At 42.5% G+C, this 19,627-nt stretch overlaps 1 protein-coding gene across 5 annotated transcripts in view; it reads right to left on the reverse strand.

Annotated features, from left to right (window-relative positions):
- CPEB1 (cytoplasmic polyadenylation element binding protein 1) overlaps positions 1-19,627 on the reverse strand; it is a 95,070-nt gene that overhangs the window by 23,232 nt on the left and 52,211 nt on the right. For 3 of the 5 annotated variants that reach the window (XM_008582838.1, XM_008582837.1, XM_008582840.1), the window contains exon 3: positions 3,836-4,024. In XM_008582838.1, coding sequence (XP_008581060.1) covers positions 3,836-4,024 — 189 coding nt within the window. Of the gene's footprint in view, positions 1-3,835; positions 4,028-6,964; positions 7,118-19,627 lie in introns of all 5 variants that reach the window. The other 2 variants (XM_008582839.1, XM_008582836.1) reach the window with 2 other exon arrangements.

The following is a 19,627-nucleotide window of genomic DNA, read 5'->3' on the forward strand; positions in this document are numbered from 1 at the left end:
AATGGGAGGAAACAGGACATGTCCTCTGGCATCCTTAGCCTGAGCATCTGGCCTGCCCACTGGGCTTCTATACAGTGTATTCACTAGGAGTCCTTGTTTCCAGGTACCCCTAAGTAGATTCTCAGAAACACCACGTCTCCTGCTGAGTAATGCTGCACACAGAAGAGTCACAAGGCAGGAAGACAAATCCAGCAGTTGATACAGCTGATGAGCTAAGATTCAGAACCGTCTGTCATGTGCCTTCACCTTTAGAGATCTCATCAAGAGAGTCCATCACCTTTGAATGAACAGCCCCCAGAGTAGAGATACCTTAAGACAAAGAAGTCTTCTTGCCCAACATGTTATAAGTTCTGCTCATAGTAACTGACGTATAATAGGAAGCATAAGAGTTTTGGAACCAAAGATACCTGGGGTGGAATTCTAGGTCAGCCAGTAATTATGTTAGCAACCTCTGTGAGCCCATTTCCTCATCCGTAAGATAGGAATAATAATAGCACCCATTTCACCGGTCTGTGCAAGCATTAAGATCATGTGATATACTTAGCATAGAAAGCAGTTGATAAATGGTGGCTATTAAGTCACTCCATCCCCATGCCAGGATATTGAGGACAGCTCCCATAGCCCTGCTGTTTCATTACAGGACTTAAAGACACTGCAAGCAGGACAAGGGTAGCCCTGGACACATGCCACTGGAGTCTCTGAGAAAAACACACTTCTAATATCCATCTTGCCCTGAAAGCCTTCCTCCCCAGCAAGCGACAGGCCTCAGGATATGCACAGTCTAGAAGGGAGGGAGTCCACTAAGTGCCATATCCAAACCCATGCCAGTTTTGCAGGCATAACTCTCAAAAACAGACTCCACCCCAGGGGCGTCCTGCGGGCCTCTGAGGCCGAAGAAATCTATGCAGCAGAAGCACTCTAGCCCCTGGGGAATGGTCCCCATGTGCCAGCCTCTTGCTGAGAACCCAACTAAAGGCTGTCCCAATGCAAAAAATCCTCAGGGGAGAAAGTGGAAGCCCCTATCACAGCAATTACCATGCTGCATTTGGTATGCTTTCTCATCTATTTTCCCTTGATAGCCATGGAGAATCTCAGGGGCAGTAATTTTATCCTAGTCACTAATATACCTCCATTGCCTAACAGTGCCTGGCACGCAGCCCATGCTTAATGTTCGCTGAATTTAGCTAAGATTTTAGTGAAGAGCCCTGCTATCTCAAACACTGCCCCCCACATTGCAGAATACTGAAGGGTGGTAGAAGGTGGTCGGGAATGAAGCCATAGCTGCCTGGGGCAACATTACACCAAGCAGAGCCCAAGGAATAGCTTATACCCTGGGCTCCATGCAGAAACAAAGGGTACCAGTCTGCTGCAAGGATAACTCCCAGACTGCCCAGGGATGTTGAAATACTTCTTCCCCCCACCAAAGAAACGCAGCTAGTTGGTTTTCAGATGGGAAGGCAGTGTAGGCACTGGAATGTGGGCTGCATGTTCCCGCATTGCTGGCGAGGGTGCATGATCTGGCACTGCAGCTGGCTGGTGGGAGGGCTGCATCCTACTCCAGGAGGCGGTACCCTCATGTAGGATTTCCAAGGCCCAGAGCTCAGGGAAAGGAAAGAGATGGCCATCACCACGGCTCCAAAAAACAAGGACAACATGGCGATTAGGGATGGGTGTGTCCTCAACCCTCAGAAAGGACGACGTACCCATGCCAACCCTACCCACAGCCAGATCACACCACTGGGGCAATTCTCTGGTCCCTGTGAATTCTGAGGCTCAGACTGCAGTCCCTTTCTGACTCTCAAAATCATATAATATTTAATCAATAAAGTGCTTGAGATGGAAGGTGGAGAAGTAAAACCGTCCCTACTTCAGAGACAATCAGCTGTAAGCACAGGCCTTTCAGGCAGTGGGGAAGCTGGGGAAATTATGACTGAATCCAAGCTATTTTTTTTATAGTCTAATTTCACAGTAACTTTCAGGACAAGCTCTACAAGCCCCAAGCTGAACACACCTGCATTTCTTTGGGCCCTATGCTGCAATACATTTCAGAAGGACCCTTGTAGCTAAGAGAAACCAGAGCCAAAGAAGGGCCACACACCCCAATCTGATACCAGTAAAATATAATGCCTTGGTCAAACAGTGATCACTCATTGACAGGTGCCCATCTCCTATGTGAGCTCTTCTGTCTTTTACTCAGATATAGTGGGAGTGAGGACAAGATAAGGTTGGCTTCAGAGGCTACCCAGGTTGGCTTCAAAGTATACACAAAAGAAAGCACTACATCCTCCAAGCATAGGATACCAAACACTGACACCACACTTCCTTGCCTGGTAAACGGCTATTACCAACCTTTCTGGAAAAACTTGAGTGCATTTCAAGAGACCCTACCTTAAGCCAGAGGTAGGTAAAGCAAAGCTCTTCCCCACCAACATCCAAAAAAAAAAAAAAAAAAAAACCCCACCCCCTCCCCCCAATGGGGTTTTTCCAAAAAAAAACGGAAAAAAGGGCCCAAAAAAAAAAAAAACCCCCCCCCCTTCCCCCAGGGGGGTTTTTCCAAAAAAAAACGGAAAAAAGGGCCCAAAAAAAAAAAAAAAAAAAAATCCCATCCCCTTCCCTCAGATGGGATTTTACCAAAACAACTGGCAATAAGTGCCTAACAGACACAACAGTCCCAGGCTCTGCAAAGCATTCTAAAAAAAGACCTGCGCCAAACAGGGTGGAGGCCAGAGAAATCAACAAGACAGTATCTCGCTGCCATGACTGCTGGTTCCTGGAGTGGGGGAGGCAAGGGAAGAATGGCAGGCTCAGCGTAACCCACTGTCAGCACCAACAGCAAATGGCTAGTCCCCTCCACCCCCCACCCCCACTTACTACCTTTCCATCTTCCTATAGTATCTGCTGCCAATATTTTGGGGGAGAAGGTATCATTTACATAAAGCAAAATACTTAGATTTTAAATACACCTATAATATTTAAGTTAACATTTCTTCCTGAATACTCCAAAACTTGGATCTAGCCAACCCTCGCACTTGTGCCACAAGAGAGAAATAAACAGGTAATGAGAAGGTTTAGAGCAGAAGCAGTTCAAGAGGTTGCCAAGAAGTCCCTTTGATTTGTCCCCATCAAATCCTACCAAGAAGACAAGGGATCCTATAGGGGAGTGGCTCTTCTTTCATCCATCTGGTTACCCTCAACACAAAGAAAGAAAGAAAGAAAGAAAGAAAAAAAAAAAAGCCTCTATAGCTGGCAGTTACCCCACCCGACTTACCCTGCCGCCTACCCCTTTCCAGGATCAATGCTCTTAACCTTACATTAAGTCAATTCCAATACCCCAGCATTATCTGGCCTCAGCCTTGCCATGATTCAGGGACCACCCACCCTTCATGTATAGTCTCCTAGTTTTAAAAGCTATTGGGAAATAGAATCTGGTCATCCAGTAATCACCCCCTTAAGTCCCCTCCCCCACCTTAAAGTATTTTGCTTCATCATCTCCGAGACAGGCCTGGGCACCAGGGTGTTAGCTGGATCTTTTCTGCATAAGGCTGTCACCTTGAGGACCCTTCTCAGGACCACCCCAGGTGCAGACTAACTCCGGGGAATTTATCAGGGTAAGTGGAAAAGCCATGTCTGCCTTTATGAGCAGCCATCTGTCCTGTCATACTCACAACTAGCATTTCCATCTCCTGCAGAACAGCTCCATGTTGTATATATGTGTATGGGGTGGGGGGTGATACAAAGGGGGATAAAAGGGGAACAGAACAACTGTTGCTGTGGATATCTTTGTTCACCACCCCATGCACCTCCTCCCCCAGCCACTTCATTCTCTGGCACTCACCTGAGTGTGTGCTGCTCTGGGCTGAGGAATCTGAGTCCTGGGTGCTCCATGGTCGGTCCCAGCCCGTCAGACTGAGGGACTGCAGGCCAAGGCACAAGTCATTTGCATCTGGGAGGCCACGGGGAGATTCTTGTGCAGAGGTGGGGAAAAGCATCCTGCTTGTAACTGTTTCTTCAGAGTCCTGGAAGTCTGCTTTGGACAGGAGGACAGCAGAAACCCCCAAGTTAAGGGTTGTTTTCCCCAATATCATCAACAGTAAATGTTATTAACAGTAGTTTCCCCAGGCTCAGAAACCAGACATCCAAGCTGGCTGGATGTTGCAGCCGCTGCCTCTGCACTTTTGGGGGCGTTAGAGCAAGAGCAGTTGCCATACAGTCCCCCTCCCCACATACACACCCCTATCCCGTCTGCATTACAGACTGGGCCAGCATGTGACCAGGCTGCTGATGCTTCCCGCTGCCAGTGACATCAGCCGGCTGAGCCGTGCAATAGAGAGCGGCATCATCCCTCACAGAACGGGGGAGGAGCAGGAGGGGACGACAGGGAGGAGACTTGCCTCCCAGGGAAAAGATAGCACAGCTACTTGGAATAGTCCGGGTGCAGTGCCGGTTAAGTCAGGTTTGTGAGGCAGCGCTCTTTCGTCTCCAGCAATGGTGGCCAAGCGGCCCTCAGGCACGACTGAAGTCCTCTCTGCCGACAGCAAAGCCAAAGCAACCTACCGCCTGCTTGTGTGGCTCTGCCCTCCTGCCCCTCCCTTTCCCTCCCTCTATTCTCCACCCCCAAACCCAAAAACACTCTAGTTCTGGATACTCTCCAGCTGCTGGCTCAAGCCCAGGCTTTGCAGCCCAATGCAAAGCTTCACAATCCTGCTAGCAAAAATCTATGTGCTCCAAGTGGCCCCTGAGCAGTACCCTGACACAGCACTGTTTACCACTGAGGAATGGGATAACCTTCAGAAAAACATTGTACACTTGGACCCTGGGGAACAACACCTGGTGCTCCAGGCTTGTCTGGAGCAGCTTATCACAGAGAAAAGGGGTCAGCTTTGGTAGAGGGAGGAGAGTCACCAGGCTGTTCCAGGTACTTCTCACAGTACATGGCCCACAACCCACATGTAAGACCTGCCCTGATGAGGATAATCGCGGTTCCCAGGCTCCCTCACCCCAACAAACCGGGCATTAGTCATGAACAGAATTATTGGCCCAGCCTCTCCTTTCCTGCAACTGCAGGCACAGACTGAGGAAACACTCCCAGAGCAGTGTCTGACGGACCAAAACAAGAGAAACAGTCACAGAAGTATTGTTATGCCCTATTAGAAACACCACACTCAGGAGTTTACATCACCTGGCTCTGTCAACACTTTCTCTTACCCTTCCAGGAGTCCTCAGGAGTGATAAGGCCAGGTGTGAGGGCCACTAATGCCTTTAATTTCCTTGGCCCTCTTTCAGAGGTGCTGCCTAGGACCTAGGCCTTATTTCTGTGACCACTCACAGCTCCAGCAGCAACAAACTCTAATATTAAAGTCCGGATTCTAGATCCTCTGCCATTTCCTCTTCGTCAGCATCTCCTCCTGCATCAGTCCTTTTCCTACACGACCCTTGGTCACTGGCTTCTTCCCCATAAAGGGAGGGTGGGTAATGTCCCCAGCCCAAAAAGGCAGATTGCTTGGACCTGGACAAGGCTGGTAGCACTCTACCTGCTTGTTCTCCCCTGCTGCAAGGGGAAGTAAGCAGACACAGGAAGCATGCCCACCACCTGGGACCTCCCTAAGGCAGGTCTGAGTGGGGCAGGAGAGAGGGGGAGCATGCTATTAGCCACAGGAATAGCTAGCCAAAGCCTCCAGCAATATGTCCTGTGTCTACAGGTACTCAGGCATAGCCTGGAGGGGGTAAACATCAGTCTGTCTGTCTGTGGGAGGGATTCCTCCCTTCAGAGGTTTTTCCTTTCCCCTTTTTTTTTTTTGGAGCTCTGCTGCTGTGTCATCCATCCACGTTATTCCTGTCTGGCTGTAGATACTCTGCTTGCTCCCCGTCTCTGTTTGTCAAATCCTTGTTCACCACTGCACAGGCTGAGCAAGAACTCACCCACACTGGTGCTATCCCCACCCCAGACCACTCCCTTCTGCTTCTCTATGTCTACCCTTCCCCCAGGCTAAGGATACACTTTAAAGTTAACCTGTGAGAGGGCCTGCCCGTGGCTCACTAAGGGAGAGTGTGGCGCTGGTAGCGCTGAGGCCCCAGGTTTGTATCCTATATAAAGGGATGGCCGGTGCACTCACTGGCTGAGCGTGGTGCAAACCACACACCGTGCCGAGGGTTGCGATTCCCCTCACCAGTCAAAAAAAACTAACCTGTGAGTATTAATTACAAAAGCATAATGCTTCCTTAAAAAAAAAAAACACCCATATTTAAGTATCTACTCTCCCCTAAACTAGGTATCCTAAGTATCTATATAATCCCTTCTACCCCAATCTGAGGACATCTATGTCTAGAAGCAGCCATGCACCACCCCCAACCCTGCATCTCTAAAATCTGGGCATCTGTGTACATGGCCACCCCTATACCCCAGGCAGAGAGAATCTAATCAATTATGCCCTTGCTACTCAAATTATAGCGTGGCAGACCAGCAATATCAGCATCACCAAGAGCTTGTTATAAATACTGAATCTCAGGCCTCATCTGAGACCTATGGAGTTGATCTGCATTTTAACAAGATTCCCAGTTAATACATATGCACACAGAAGTTTGAGCAGTACTGACCTATATTATTACCACAACCTTCCCACCCCAAACTGAAAGACCCCGGCCTAACCAACAGGTCTGTTTAACCCCTCAAAGACCAAATGATGACAAGCATCCAGGAGCTTGGGGATCTAAATAATGTACCACTCTACCCTAATTTCAGAATACCCACCACAAACCCCGCCCTTAACCCTTATCCAAGCATTCCCCAACCCACTGTTTCTTCCAGATGAAGGTTTTTTACTACCATTGTAGCAGAAACCAACCGAAGCCATACCTGAGACCCTTAGTGGGGCAGGCTGGGAAAGATCATGCAGCTTTAGAAGTCTGATAGACCTTGCTTTGCTCACCAGATCTGCCTCTGTGTGATTTCAATCAAGTTACTTACCCTTTCTGAGTATCTTTTCATCTGTGAAGTGGCAGCAGCAGCTACGTTTCAGGTGTTATGTGAGTATTAAAGAAACGTGTGGTACAGTGTCTGGCACAAAGTTATTGTATCAGTAGGGTGACCATATCATTTGTTACCCAAGTCGGGATACTTCTGAGAGAGAAAGGGGTAAATGTTGGTAATCACACCAGGACTGCAAGCTTAACTAGAGACGAACTGGCAGGCATAATCACTTTATCCATAGCCACTCGTGTTCAGAAACATTTTACTCAAAAAGCCTCCTTTCTGATGGCTTCCTGATCCCATCTCTACAAACTAACCCATCCTGCTCCACCTCTTCGCTCTGTACCAAAAGGAAGTCTGAGAAGTAAACCATTAACACAAGCTAACATACACTAACTCAAAAGGTCTGGTAAACAAAGGCTGATTTTAATAAGCAAAAGCCCACCTGTGCTTCTCATACTGACACTGAACACTTGGCCCTTTTATTCTTCATAATTCTTTGCCAAGAACCAACGAGGCACTAAGATACTAAAAGCTGGTAACAAGCACAGGCTGAAGTGATAGTTCTCATTCTGAGGTAATCTACTTGAACCATGTCTCAAATGCATTCTCCAAATTTCTTTTACTGATACCTACACAAAGTTTCCATTTTAACTTTCTTAATTCAGTCCAAATTCTTAAAATTGTTTCCCTTTGAAAATATCAGTTATCTTTTCTATAGTTAACTTCCCAAACTTTTTAAAACGGAACTCCTCAAGGAAATACATAAACCAACTCAAAGTTCAAAGTTAAAATAGAACTTCCCCTTAACTCAAAATGCAGACAGGAGAGCCAGGGACTCTGACTCTACAGCTCACAGTGTCATAGCCTCAATGCTGATCTTTTCCATCCTCAGGCCTGGTAAGAATCTGTCTGTCCTCTAACGACTCTTTTTTTTTTTTTTTTTTTTTTAAACAAAGATGACTGGTAAGGGGATCTGAACCCTTGACTTAGTGCTGTCAGCACCACGCTCTCCCAGGTGAGCTAACCGGCCATCCCAAACCCGTGGCCTTGGTGTTTCAGCACCCCACTCTCCCAGGTGAGCCACGGGCAGCCGTCTCTAATGACTCCTCTAACAGTGCCAAAACTTAGCACAAAGTAGGGACCTCTTCAGGTATCACTCTTGAGCACCTGGCAAGCAGGGGAAGTAAGACAAGAAAAGAATACTGCCTTTGGGTCTCCACTTGTGAAATCATTAAGGCAGGGTGTTATAAAGGCTCAACTGTATATAAAGCACATGAACTGCAAGGAATTAGTTGAGGAATCTGGGAGACCTGTTGTAGCTTTACTGAGAAGCACTTCACAGAGCAGAGGCCTCACAAGCTGATCCTTGAAAAAAAAAAGGTCTAGTTTTGAGGAGGTGATAAAGGAGAAGGTAAGGTAGGTGTATTAGGACTATTCAAGCCAGGATGAACTTAGGATCAGGCGTGCCGTGAGGGGTCTTTGTAAGCTCTTAAACAGGAAATAATCTGCTAGAGGGCCCAAGATGAACCAGAGATCATAGCTAAGGAGGTCAGAGTCAGGGAAAGCAGGGACAAGAAGGAGTGGAGAAGGAGGGCACAGAACAACTGGAAAGGAGGGAGGAGGAAGGAAATAACGTTAAAAAACTAAACAGAATACACAGTTGCATCTATGAGGATAACTACATGAAAATTCTGTAGGTTGATGGACAACACTGGTAAAGAAACAAAATATGAGGGCTGGCCCGGTGGCGCACTGGAGAGTGCGCCACTTGGAAGCGCAGCGGCGCTCCCACCAAGGGTTCGGATCCCATGTGGAGACCGGTTCCCGCTCACTGGCTGAGCGTGGTGCGGGCGCAACACCGAGGGTTGCGATCCCGTTGCTGGTCAGTAAAAAAGACAAAAAAAAAGGGAAAAAAAAAAAAAAAAGAAACAAAATATGAACAGCTAATGTGTGTGAGGGTAGCAGGGTGCTAATGGATTTATTTTCTTTTAGTTATTACACAAACATTATAACACAAAATAAAATCTATCTTCTTCTGTCCTTCTCCTTGACAGACTTCCAACAAGCACACTATTATAGTTTTTGTGGCAACCACACTTGAGCTGTTTCACAAAATCTCTACTTCATCCCCTAATTTCAGTCCCTGGGAGTAGCAAAAACAGAACACTGAGTCATTTGTCCCCATGAGATTCTTTCAAATAACTGACTTTACAGTTAGCTGAGACTATTATTTAAATCCATGAGTTATGATTCTTAAAGTTTAAACAAATCCGTAAAGTAGCATTTCTAAGAATGTATCTTTTTTTGGTGGCTGGCTGGTACAGAGACTGAACCCTGGACCACTTGGTGTTAGTTACAACACTGTGCTCTAATCAAGTGAGCTAACCAGCCAGCCCTAAGAATTTATTTTTAAAAAGAGTTTGGATATTTTCTCCCCCAAATCCAGAAAACCAAAATCCTCATTATGAGAAAATGATTTTAACAATTTAAAGTGGAAAAATAAACATGTAAGAAGTCATCTGTTAAGATCACTTCGCTGCTCTGTTTGTGCTATGGCCCTTATCCACTCACACAAGGGTGGCTCCAAGTTTCTCTGGAGCAGTGTTTCTCCAGCTTTAACGTGCATATGAATCACTTGGGAATTTTTTTAAAAACACTGATTCTGATTCAGTGGGTCTGAGTTGGTCCCCAGAATTTGCATTTCCAACAAATTCCCAAGTGATGCCAGTGTTACTGGTCCACACTTTGAACAGTAAAAGTTTAAAATGGATTAGATTCTCCCAGGTAATTCATCTCAGTCTTACTCAACACCACTTTCTTCATGGTGTTTACTTTTTTAAACAAGTACCTTCAATGGTTCCCTATTATCTCTCTGATCAAAGCCAATCTTCAGGCCCTGGCTTACTTTTAAAACTTTCACACTATTCACTGAACAAAATAGGCTAAGCTTCAGTTAATCACAACTCCCCAGAAGTTCACACTCTAGAGAGTGATTTATTGCTAATCTGCACACTGGTAAGTGGAACACTAGGTCAGAAAAGACAAAATACGTGATGTCTATAATATTTAAGGAGAGCCTCCTTATAATTTTAGCTATACATTAAATTATACCATTACAGATTAAGATATAAGAGAATATTAAGTTTATTTTGTACTATTATAAACATATGACCACTGGATTATTAAAAGCAGTCAAGATTTAAATAATCTTTAAATAAATTCTGTAAGTTATTTCAAAGTGATTTCTACAATTTCCTAAAATAAATATTAACATGTTTAGATTTTAAAACATCATATATCACGTTCACATATTAGAGATTCGTTACTGTTAAAAAGTTAATTCCTACCAAATTAATATACATTGTTCGTGTAATCCAAATAACAGTACCTGCCTTCAAGCAATTCAATGTGGAAAGACTTAACAAATGGTGCTGGAACAACCAAATATCCATATGGGAGGGAAAGTAATGAATCCTGACCTCCTACCTCAATCCATATACAAACATTAATTTAACAGGAATCAGAGAAACCTAAAAGTAAAAGCTAAATATAACTATAAAGATTCTCTAATTTTTTTGTGCCTTGGCAGGGAAGGGTGATGTAGAGAAATAAAGATTTCTTATGTAGGACACTGAAAGCAATGATCATCGGAAAGAATTTGGATAAACTGGACATATCAAAATCAAAAACTTCTGCTCATCAAGACACCATTAAGAAAATAGAGGGCCGGCCCATGGCTCACTTGGGAGAGTGTGGTGCTGACAACACCAAGTCAAGGGTTAAGATCCCCTTACTGGTCATTAAAAAAAAAAAAAAAAAAAAAAAAAAAAAAAATTAGGTAAGCCACAAAATGTCAGAAAATATCTGCAACTATATCTGACCAATGGCTAGTATCTAGAGTATCTGGAGTATAGAAGAAATCTTAACAACCCAAAAGTTAAAATTAAAAAAAAAAAAAAAGCCTACTTTTTAAAAGGGCACGAAATCTGAAAAGCACTTCACAACGGTATTTATAATGGCCTATAAGAACTTCAAAATGTGCTCAACATCAAAGAAATGCAAGGTAAAACCACAATGAGATATTACTACACACCTACCAGATGGCTAAAATTAAAAAGACTGCCCTACGTTTTGCCAACATTTGATGTTATCAATCAGAACATCCATTCGTTATTTTACAATGGTACAACCACTTTGGAAAAAAAGACTGCCAGTTTCTCATATCTATACAATTAAACACGCATTATCCTATGACCCAGCAATTCTACTCCTAGGTATTCAACCAAGAGGAATAAAAGCATATGCCTACAAAAAGACCTAAAAATGGTGATAGTAGCTTTATTCATAATCACCAAAACCTGGATACAGTCCAAGTGATCATCAACAGGAGAATATATAAAACATGGGGGCTGGCCACTTAGCTCAGTTAGTTAGAGCATGATGCTGATAATACCAAGATCCAGACTTCAATCCCTGTACTAGTCAGCTGCCACAGAAAAAAATTTTTTTAAAATATGGTATATATGCATATACTACAATATTACTCAGCAATAAAAATAAACTACTTATACATGCAATAACATGGATGAATCTCAATTATAGTAAAATAAGTCTTATGTAGAGTACGTATTCATATGATTCTATTTATTTGAATTTCTAGAACAGACAAAACTAATACACTCATATGGCTTAAAAAAAAATTTCTAGTTGCCTCTGGAAAATAACATTGGGAGTAGACTGGGTTGGGGTGTGAGGGAACTTTTCTAAGGCGATGGTAACGATCTACATTTTGATGGGATTGGGTGTGTGCATTAACTCAGAATGTACCTAATGATACACTTAGGATTTGTGCATTTCACTGTATGTAAATTTTATCTCAAAAAATTGTAAACAAATATTAAACATTACTTAACGATATGCATGCTGAAGTACTCAGGGGTGCACTATACCCATGTCTACAACTTACTTTGAAACTAATTATAAGATGCACTCATAAATGGTTAGAGGAATAAGTGAATATGTGATAAAGCAAAAACAACAAAATGTTCATCATAGAATCTAGGTGGTTAGTATTAGTGGTATTCACTTCATAATTCTTTCAGCTTGTCTGTATGCTTGAAAATGTTCATAAAACACTGAGAAAAAAATGAGCAAGTCTGACTGAAATGATAGTTTGACAGTAAGAACTGACCCCATTAAACTAAGTTTTATGACTTTTGGTGGGGGGGGCAGCTGGCTGGTATGGGGATCCAAATCCTTGACCTTGGTGTTATCAGCACCACACTCTACTGAGTGAGCTAACTGGTCAGCTCTTATGATAGACATTTTCTGTAAACAGAGTAAGTTAAATTTATAGGGCCAAGGTTTTGACAAAATATACTTAAAAGCAAGTGATAAGATAAAAACCATTTAAGAACACTGTATTGGCAAAGGTATTTTTACACTGACAATATTTTAATTTTTCTCAATCTTTACGTATAATAAGTTTAAACAAGGTGTCTCAGTCATCTGAAATCTTGATAAAGCACTTTTGGTGTACTTCCAAGAAACTGAGTAATTCAATGTCTGGTATAACGAGGTAACAAATCTTTTCACGAATTAGATGGTTTCCAGTTCCTTCTTTCAACATATGCAGGAGGAATGAATAGAACTGTCAGCAAGTAGATGTCTAAAAATAATGATGACTGATTTTTTACATAGAACTCAAAGAGTTCAAAGAATTGAGTGACACTGCTTCATTCCTCATCTACTTATTTTATGTGAATAAGTTTACCCAAAGCATAAGATCTATAAAAACAAAGAACAGAAATATATTTGGTGTAGAAAACACTGAGTCATTCCAGCAATAAGTGAGTCATCCAAAACATGTTTTAAAAAAGCCTCACTTATTAAGAAGCATTTCCAATAAATATTTTAAAAGGATAAAATTTTACCAATTTATAACATTTAGATTGTCTTAATCAATTGTCCTACCAATCAACTGTCATAGCAATCTAGAAGACTTACAGTCTTTTAGTTGCAGGAGACAATTAAAAACTTGTTTATATACTTTTTCTGTTGCAGAGAAATATGACATATGGTCAACAAAAAACTCAAGCATAAAATATTACATTAGGATAAAACTGTGGGAGAAGTGGACTAGAAATATGAGTAAAAGAGAAAAGGAATAATACAATTTTTCCTACTGTTAAAAGAACTGGTTTACATATCTTCAAACAGATAAAAGGTATCAAATCTCTCTATTTCAAATCTGCTGGATGCATTTTCACTTATGATGAACTGAGTTAAAATGTGCAAGAGGCATGTCGTATCAAAGCTTTTTTATTGTGGTAAAATATACATAACATAAAATTTACCACTTAAACCATTTCTAAATACACAATTCAGAGGCATTTAGTACATTCACACTTTTGTGCACCCATCACCAGAACTTTTTCATCCCAAACTGAAACTCTGTACCATTAAACACTAACTCCCCACCTCTTTCCCAGCCCCTGGTAACCTCTATTTTACTTTGTCTCTATGAATTTGACTATTCTAGGGACTACTTGTAAGTGGAACCATACAGTATTTGTGTCTGCCTTATTTTACTTAGCATAACAGCTTCAAGGTTCATCCATGTTGCAGCATGTATCAAAATTCCCTTCCTTTTTAAAGTTGATAATATTCCATTGTATGTATATACTACATTTTGTTTTTCCATTTACCCGCTGATGGATACTGGGTTGTTTCCACCTTTTGGCTATTGTGACTAGATAGATACAAACACTGGTTTACAAGTATGTGTTCAAGTCCCTGTTTTCAATTCTTTTGGGTATACATCTGGACGGGAAATTGCTGGATCATATGGTAATTGTATGTTTAATTTTTGGGTTTTTTTGAAGCACCATACTATCATTCCTATCAGCAATGTACAAGTGTGCCAATTTCTCCACATCCTTGCCAACACTTGTTTTCTGCCTTTTTTTCCCCCCTAAATAATGGACATCCTAACGGGTGCAAATTGTTACCTCATTGTGGTTTTTAAAAAAAAATAGATTATACACAAAGTCTGAAGATTGCTGCTGCCTAGTTCATGAATTTCCAAGATGTTTTTAAAAATCCCCCACACACCAGGTTTCTGTCGAACCGTTTTTCCTTTTATATCATCCAAGTGTTCCTAAATGCAAATGCCACCCCTTTTTGCAGGATTCAACCATGCTGGTCATAATGATGGTCCACAGGTGGCATCTGACCCAAGCTGAGCAAGAATAACCCATCCCCACGACTATGGAAACCAGTCCAGGTATGTGCACGATTCAAGCCAAGCTAGTTGGGAGTCCTTCCTTGAGATTTTTCTGACTGCATACAGAAGAGGAAGAACTATCCCCTGATTGTTCATGATGCCAGAGGATGTGAGCATATCCCCTTGCTCAGATAGTAGGCAAGTCCACAAAAGGAGAAAATAAAACCCACACTGGGAAAGCAAAGGAAAGATAGAGACAGTCTTGACAAAATTGGAGGCCCTGGATTCAACATCCCTAGTTTTTCACTGATTCTTTCCTATTTTGTGAGCTATGTATTAAGAGCCTTCCAACACATACCACATTTCCCTGAAGTTAGTTCTAATTAGGTGTTCGATCATTTAATAATAGAAGCATTCTGTGTAATTCAGGCCCTTTAGCAAGAATTGACCAAGTAATTTACTACATGCAGGATAAGAACCTCTGGGACAAAAGCCCATGATGCCCTGGAACTAGATGAGAAAGCCACAAAGGACAACAGGAAAGGAGCTAAAAGACCACCATGTCAAATCCCCTTTTACTAGAAAGCAAACAAGGCCCAGAGAGGGCCAAAGTGACAAAATTACTAAGTGGCAGAGGCAGGATCCAAATCCAGGGACCAACCTGCTCCCTCCTACTCTAGGATACTTTTTAGGCCCAGGTCTGCATTCATATATATCCCTACTCTGACCTGTTTTTTCTGTAAATTATTATTGGGTTCCCTTTTCTCCACTAGAGTCCCAAAGGAGCTGTGTGCTAAACCTATCCCATTCTACCAGTTCTTTTTTTTTTCCCCCTTTTTGTCTTTTTTACTGACCGGTAACGGGATCGCAACCCTTGGTGTCACGCCCGTACCGGGGACCGGCAACGGGATTGCAACCCTTGGTGTTGCGCCCGCACCGCGCTCAGCCAGTGAGTGGGAACCGGTCTCCACATGGGATCCGAACCCTCGGCGGGAGCACCGCACTCCCAAGCGGCACACTCTCCAGTGCACCACTGGGCCGGCCCTTTTTAAAAATTTTTTTAAAATTTTTTTTTACCAGTTCAGTTCTGAACACTAGCTGCCCTTCCTTCTCCCTACTCTCTCCACAATCTCCCATTTATTCAGCAAAAAGTCAACTTCAATTTCATTGCCATGTGCATATATTATTTTCAAAAGTGACAATTTCACTTCTTCCACATAGACACCAAAAAAAGAAGACTGCTAATTTAAGGACATTGCTTCATCCAATCTACAGCTCCTTGTATGAGGGGATTCTCAAAGATTCTGGTCCAGAGTCCTGGAATACAACATGCCATCCTGGTGGTGTCCCCAAGTTGTATGTAAAACTAGTATAACCAAAATACAATGAAATGTTGATGATGCTACACTGTTCATATTTTGGGTTTGCAGAAGTTCCTTGAATATTACACCAAACTGAGGATACCTACTAGTGACCCCTTACAGTGCCAACCACAATGAACCTTGAGAATATAAAAGGCCAGTGATTTAAAAAAGGACGGCAGGGTACTTTTTATATAATGTAGAGAGTAAACTGGTACAATTATGGGGGGTAACTTGATGTTCATTAAAAACTTCAAAAGATATTTACTCTTTGAAGGTATTTCACTTTTAGGGATTCACCCTATGTCCAAATAATCACAGACGTAGGCAAAAGTTTTAACTTCAGGTACTTCTCATTAGTGTATAAAATAGATACCTATTTAAACAAACTAGTTCCAAAATATGAGATTAAATGCAGAGGTTTTTGACCCTTTTTTGTACTATAAACCATCTGGCAGTCTGCTAAAGCCTATGGACACCTTCTAGGAATAATGTTTCTAAATATATGAAATAGTGGCCATAATTTTGAAACAGTCAGTAACATTTCAACATATGTGCAAAGACTATAAAGAAATCAAATATAAATTCTCTATCATCCTACTGATACCACAGTATTAGGTACTGCTAATATCGTTATTTGTTGCCTAAATTTATAATAAAAAGAAATGGTACATTTCAGTTAAACATTGGTGAAAATAAACATATAAGTCTGTACCTATCTAAATTATTAGACCCAAGGGCTTCCAGTCAAGATGGCAGAATAGATGGTTCCCAGTGTCAGCCTCTCCCACAAATCAACCCATCTACTATTATTAAAAAAGCAACGACAGCCAAGCTGGGGCTGCTAGGGATCAGGGGAAGAGGAGAGACCTATGGAACGCATGAAGGTGGAAGAAGCCACAATAAGAGAAAGAAAGAATCGCTCCAGTGTTTCGAGCCCTGGCCACTTTAAGGCTGGAGCTGGTGAGTGCACAGAGCAGGAGCTGGCAAAAGCCTCAGTCGTGCCCTTCAGATGAAGTTGCTTGGAGGCTGCAGGGGAGAAGAGAGCCTTGGTGGCCCCCAGGCCAGCAAGACCACTAACATGGTTCCTATGGACCCACATAGGAGTGAGGAGCCACTCAGAGGCCCGTGAATCATCACAAGGGACCAGTGCAGGACCCTCCACATTGGAAGTGATTGGAGTGCTGGTGGTGGGGGAGACAGGCCCACCAAAAGAACAATGGGGCACAGCATGGACAGCTGATCTGCCCCACAATCAGTACAGAACAATTCAGTGGAGACTGGTCAGGAATACACAACTGCAGGGGGTGCAGTTGGCTGAAAAGACTAAGGCCCAGACCAGAGTTTCTACACAACCCAGGAGTATTGGATTTCACTAAACCCGGAAGTACCTATATAGTCAACCATTAAAACCTGAAGCTGCTCACAAAGCCTTCCCCAGGGAGTCAGCAGCAAAGCAGCAATTTAGCTCAGCCACAGAGCTCTAGTGCTGATCCCCACAGGAAATTCTCCCATTTTAGAAGCAAGCAAAGGACAAGAAGTTAGTTCCAGTGCAGATTTTAAGTGGTAGGAACAGCAAATAATCCAGCTCGGAACTGGAAGAAAAAACAAAATACCCACAGACCAAAGTTTGATATTAACTAGTAAAGGTCTCTCATCACCAAAGAATACCTATAAAACCTAGAAGGACCAGAAGTCCCCTGGGCTACCAAGCCAGTGAGGGGGGAGAGCTGGGGGCCCCAGCCATGCCCCCTGACACCTGCAACCATCCCAGTGATGACCACTGAGCCACCGCAGGTAGCACCCAGGTTCTCCCAAGCTGAGGCAGTGGGGGCCCTCAGCTGGGATTGGGGGGGGCCTTGGCCATGCCCCCCAACACCCACCATCAGCCCAGTGGTGACCAAGTCTCCGCAGGAAGAACCCCAGGCTCTCCCAAACCAGGGTGGTGGGGGGCTGAGAGCCTCAGCTACACCTGACACCTGCAACCAGCTCAGCAACAACCAAGCAGCTGCAAGAAGCACCCTGGCCTCCCGAGCTGGGTTGGTGGTGGTGGTGGGGGGGAGACACAAGGGCTTCAGCCACACTCCCCTGACATCTGCACCTAACCCAGCTATGACCAAGCCACCACTGGAAGCCCTCTGGTTTCCCCCGTGGGAATGAGAGGGGTGCCACAGGCCTCAACCCTGCCCCTCCTCCTTCCTCCATCCTATGTCCTTCCCCCTCTGCCCCTCCAACATCACAGAATGTAAAAAAACTATTAATAAACAAATAAATTATTGGACCCCCTGAATTCAACCCATGCACCCAGGTTAAATATCCCATAATGCATCCATCTATACAGTAAAATACTATGCAACCTTGAAAAAGATAAAATTAATGACAGAAAGATAAATGGAAAACAAAGAAGCAAATTAGTACACAGTGTGTTCAGGAAGATTTCAATTTTAAGAATGAATTTGTCAGAAAAATACTGGGAGGTCACCAAAATGTTAACAGTAATTATCTCTGGGTAGTAGTAATTACATATGATTTTTTTTCTTCTCGTTTGTCTTTTTGTCCAAAAAAAGAAAAAAAAAATCATTGTAACGAGAAAATACAAGTTCTTAAACAGGGTAAAGTGACTCATTTAACACCCCAAAATAAATTTGAATTTCTCTTAATTTTTGCAAAAAGAAAGAAAGAAAGAAAAAAGCCTGTATTAAAAGAAGATTTTAAATTTGACATTAGGAGCTCAATGATGAAATTAGGATTACAATTCAATTTAAATTCAATAGGCCACAGGACATCAAAAATAGAAGGTGTTATAACACGATGCTCTTAACTAACTGAGCTAACCAGCCAGCCCAACAGAGCCTTTGTAGGAAGGAAATTCTAACACGTGCTATAACATGGATAAATCCAGCCAGCCACCAAAAAAAAAAAAAAAAACCCACAAAAAACAAAAAAAGTGACTTTAGAGTCTACTTAGCCTCACCCCTCATTTTACAGTAGAAACATACTCCCTAGTACTGATTCCAAAATATCTCTGCACAGTCCCCTCTCTTCCCCATAACTGAACTCATTTATTCTATAGTCAAAAAGATGTAAAACATTTACATTTGGAAACCAGAATACACACACCAAAGTGGAAATAATCCTGACTAATCAAGACACACAATCAACACAGAAGCCATTAGTGGCAAAGCCCTGACATTCCAGCAGATGGGGATGGTACCATGCGGACTACAAGTCTAGAAATTAAATGAAACAGCACATTCCCTACATTTTCAAGTGAGAGAAAGAAAAAGCAGAAAACTTATTTTTGAGATCTGAGAGGAGCTAGACAACTCATAACCATCACCATAATCCTCAAAACCACCCCACAGAGAAAGAAAGCATTATGCCCATTTTACAAGTATTGAAGCCAAGGCTCAAAAGAAGTAAGACAGTATGACCAATGTCACACAGCTATCACTCAGATGCCATTCCATGCCCATCCCCTTTTTACCCCATCCCTTTTTACAATTTTATATTTTATTGTAAAATTTCATTTTAGTAAACAATAAAGATATACGAATATTAATAAAAAGGAAAAGATCACTTTCATATCCTTGCAGCACTCATCCTCAATCCTACTCCTCTGAATTAAGTTTAATGAATATTCCTTTTATACCATTTTCTATACATTTGTGAACATTACCAACACTAGAACTTTCCAATTTTAAGTTCTCCCAATCAGATAGGTTAAAAAAAAAAAAAAAAGTAATGAGAATCCTGTGTGTCAGGCACTAGCTAGGCAACAGGAATATAAGTGAGGAAAAACAACTACAGCTCTTGCCTTTATGGATTTACAAATCTAATGGTAGATACAAATCAAATAATCATACAAGTGATAAACTAAAGTTGTGATTGAATGCTAAGAAAGAGAGAGACATGATGATATAAAAGTATATGAGGGTTCTTCCTGGCACAGTAGGGAAGCTATGGTTAAAATTGCTGTTTAAGTATGCTTTTCAAATACCTTTTAAATTTAATTTGCAATCTCCTTCATTATCAGATGGTGGAAGCACCCCCCCCCCCCCCCCCCCACCC

Source organism: Galeopterus variegatus, unplaced genomic scaffold (genome assembly GCF_000696425.1).
Source record: "Galeopterus variegatus unplaced genomic scaffold, G_variegatus-3.0.2 Scaffold2733, whole genome shotgun sequence".
NCBI lineage: Eukaryota > Metazoa > Chordata > Mammalia > Dermoptera > Cynocephalidae > Galeopterus > Galeopterus variegatus.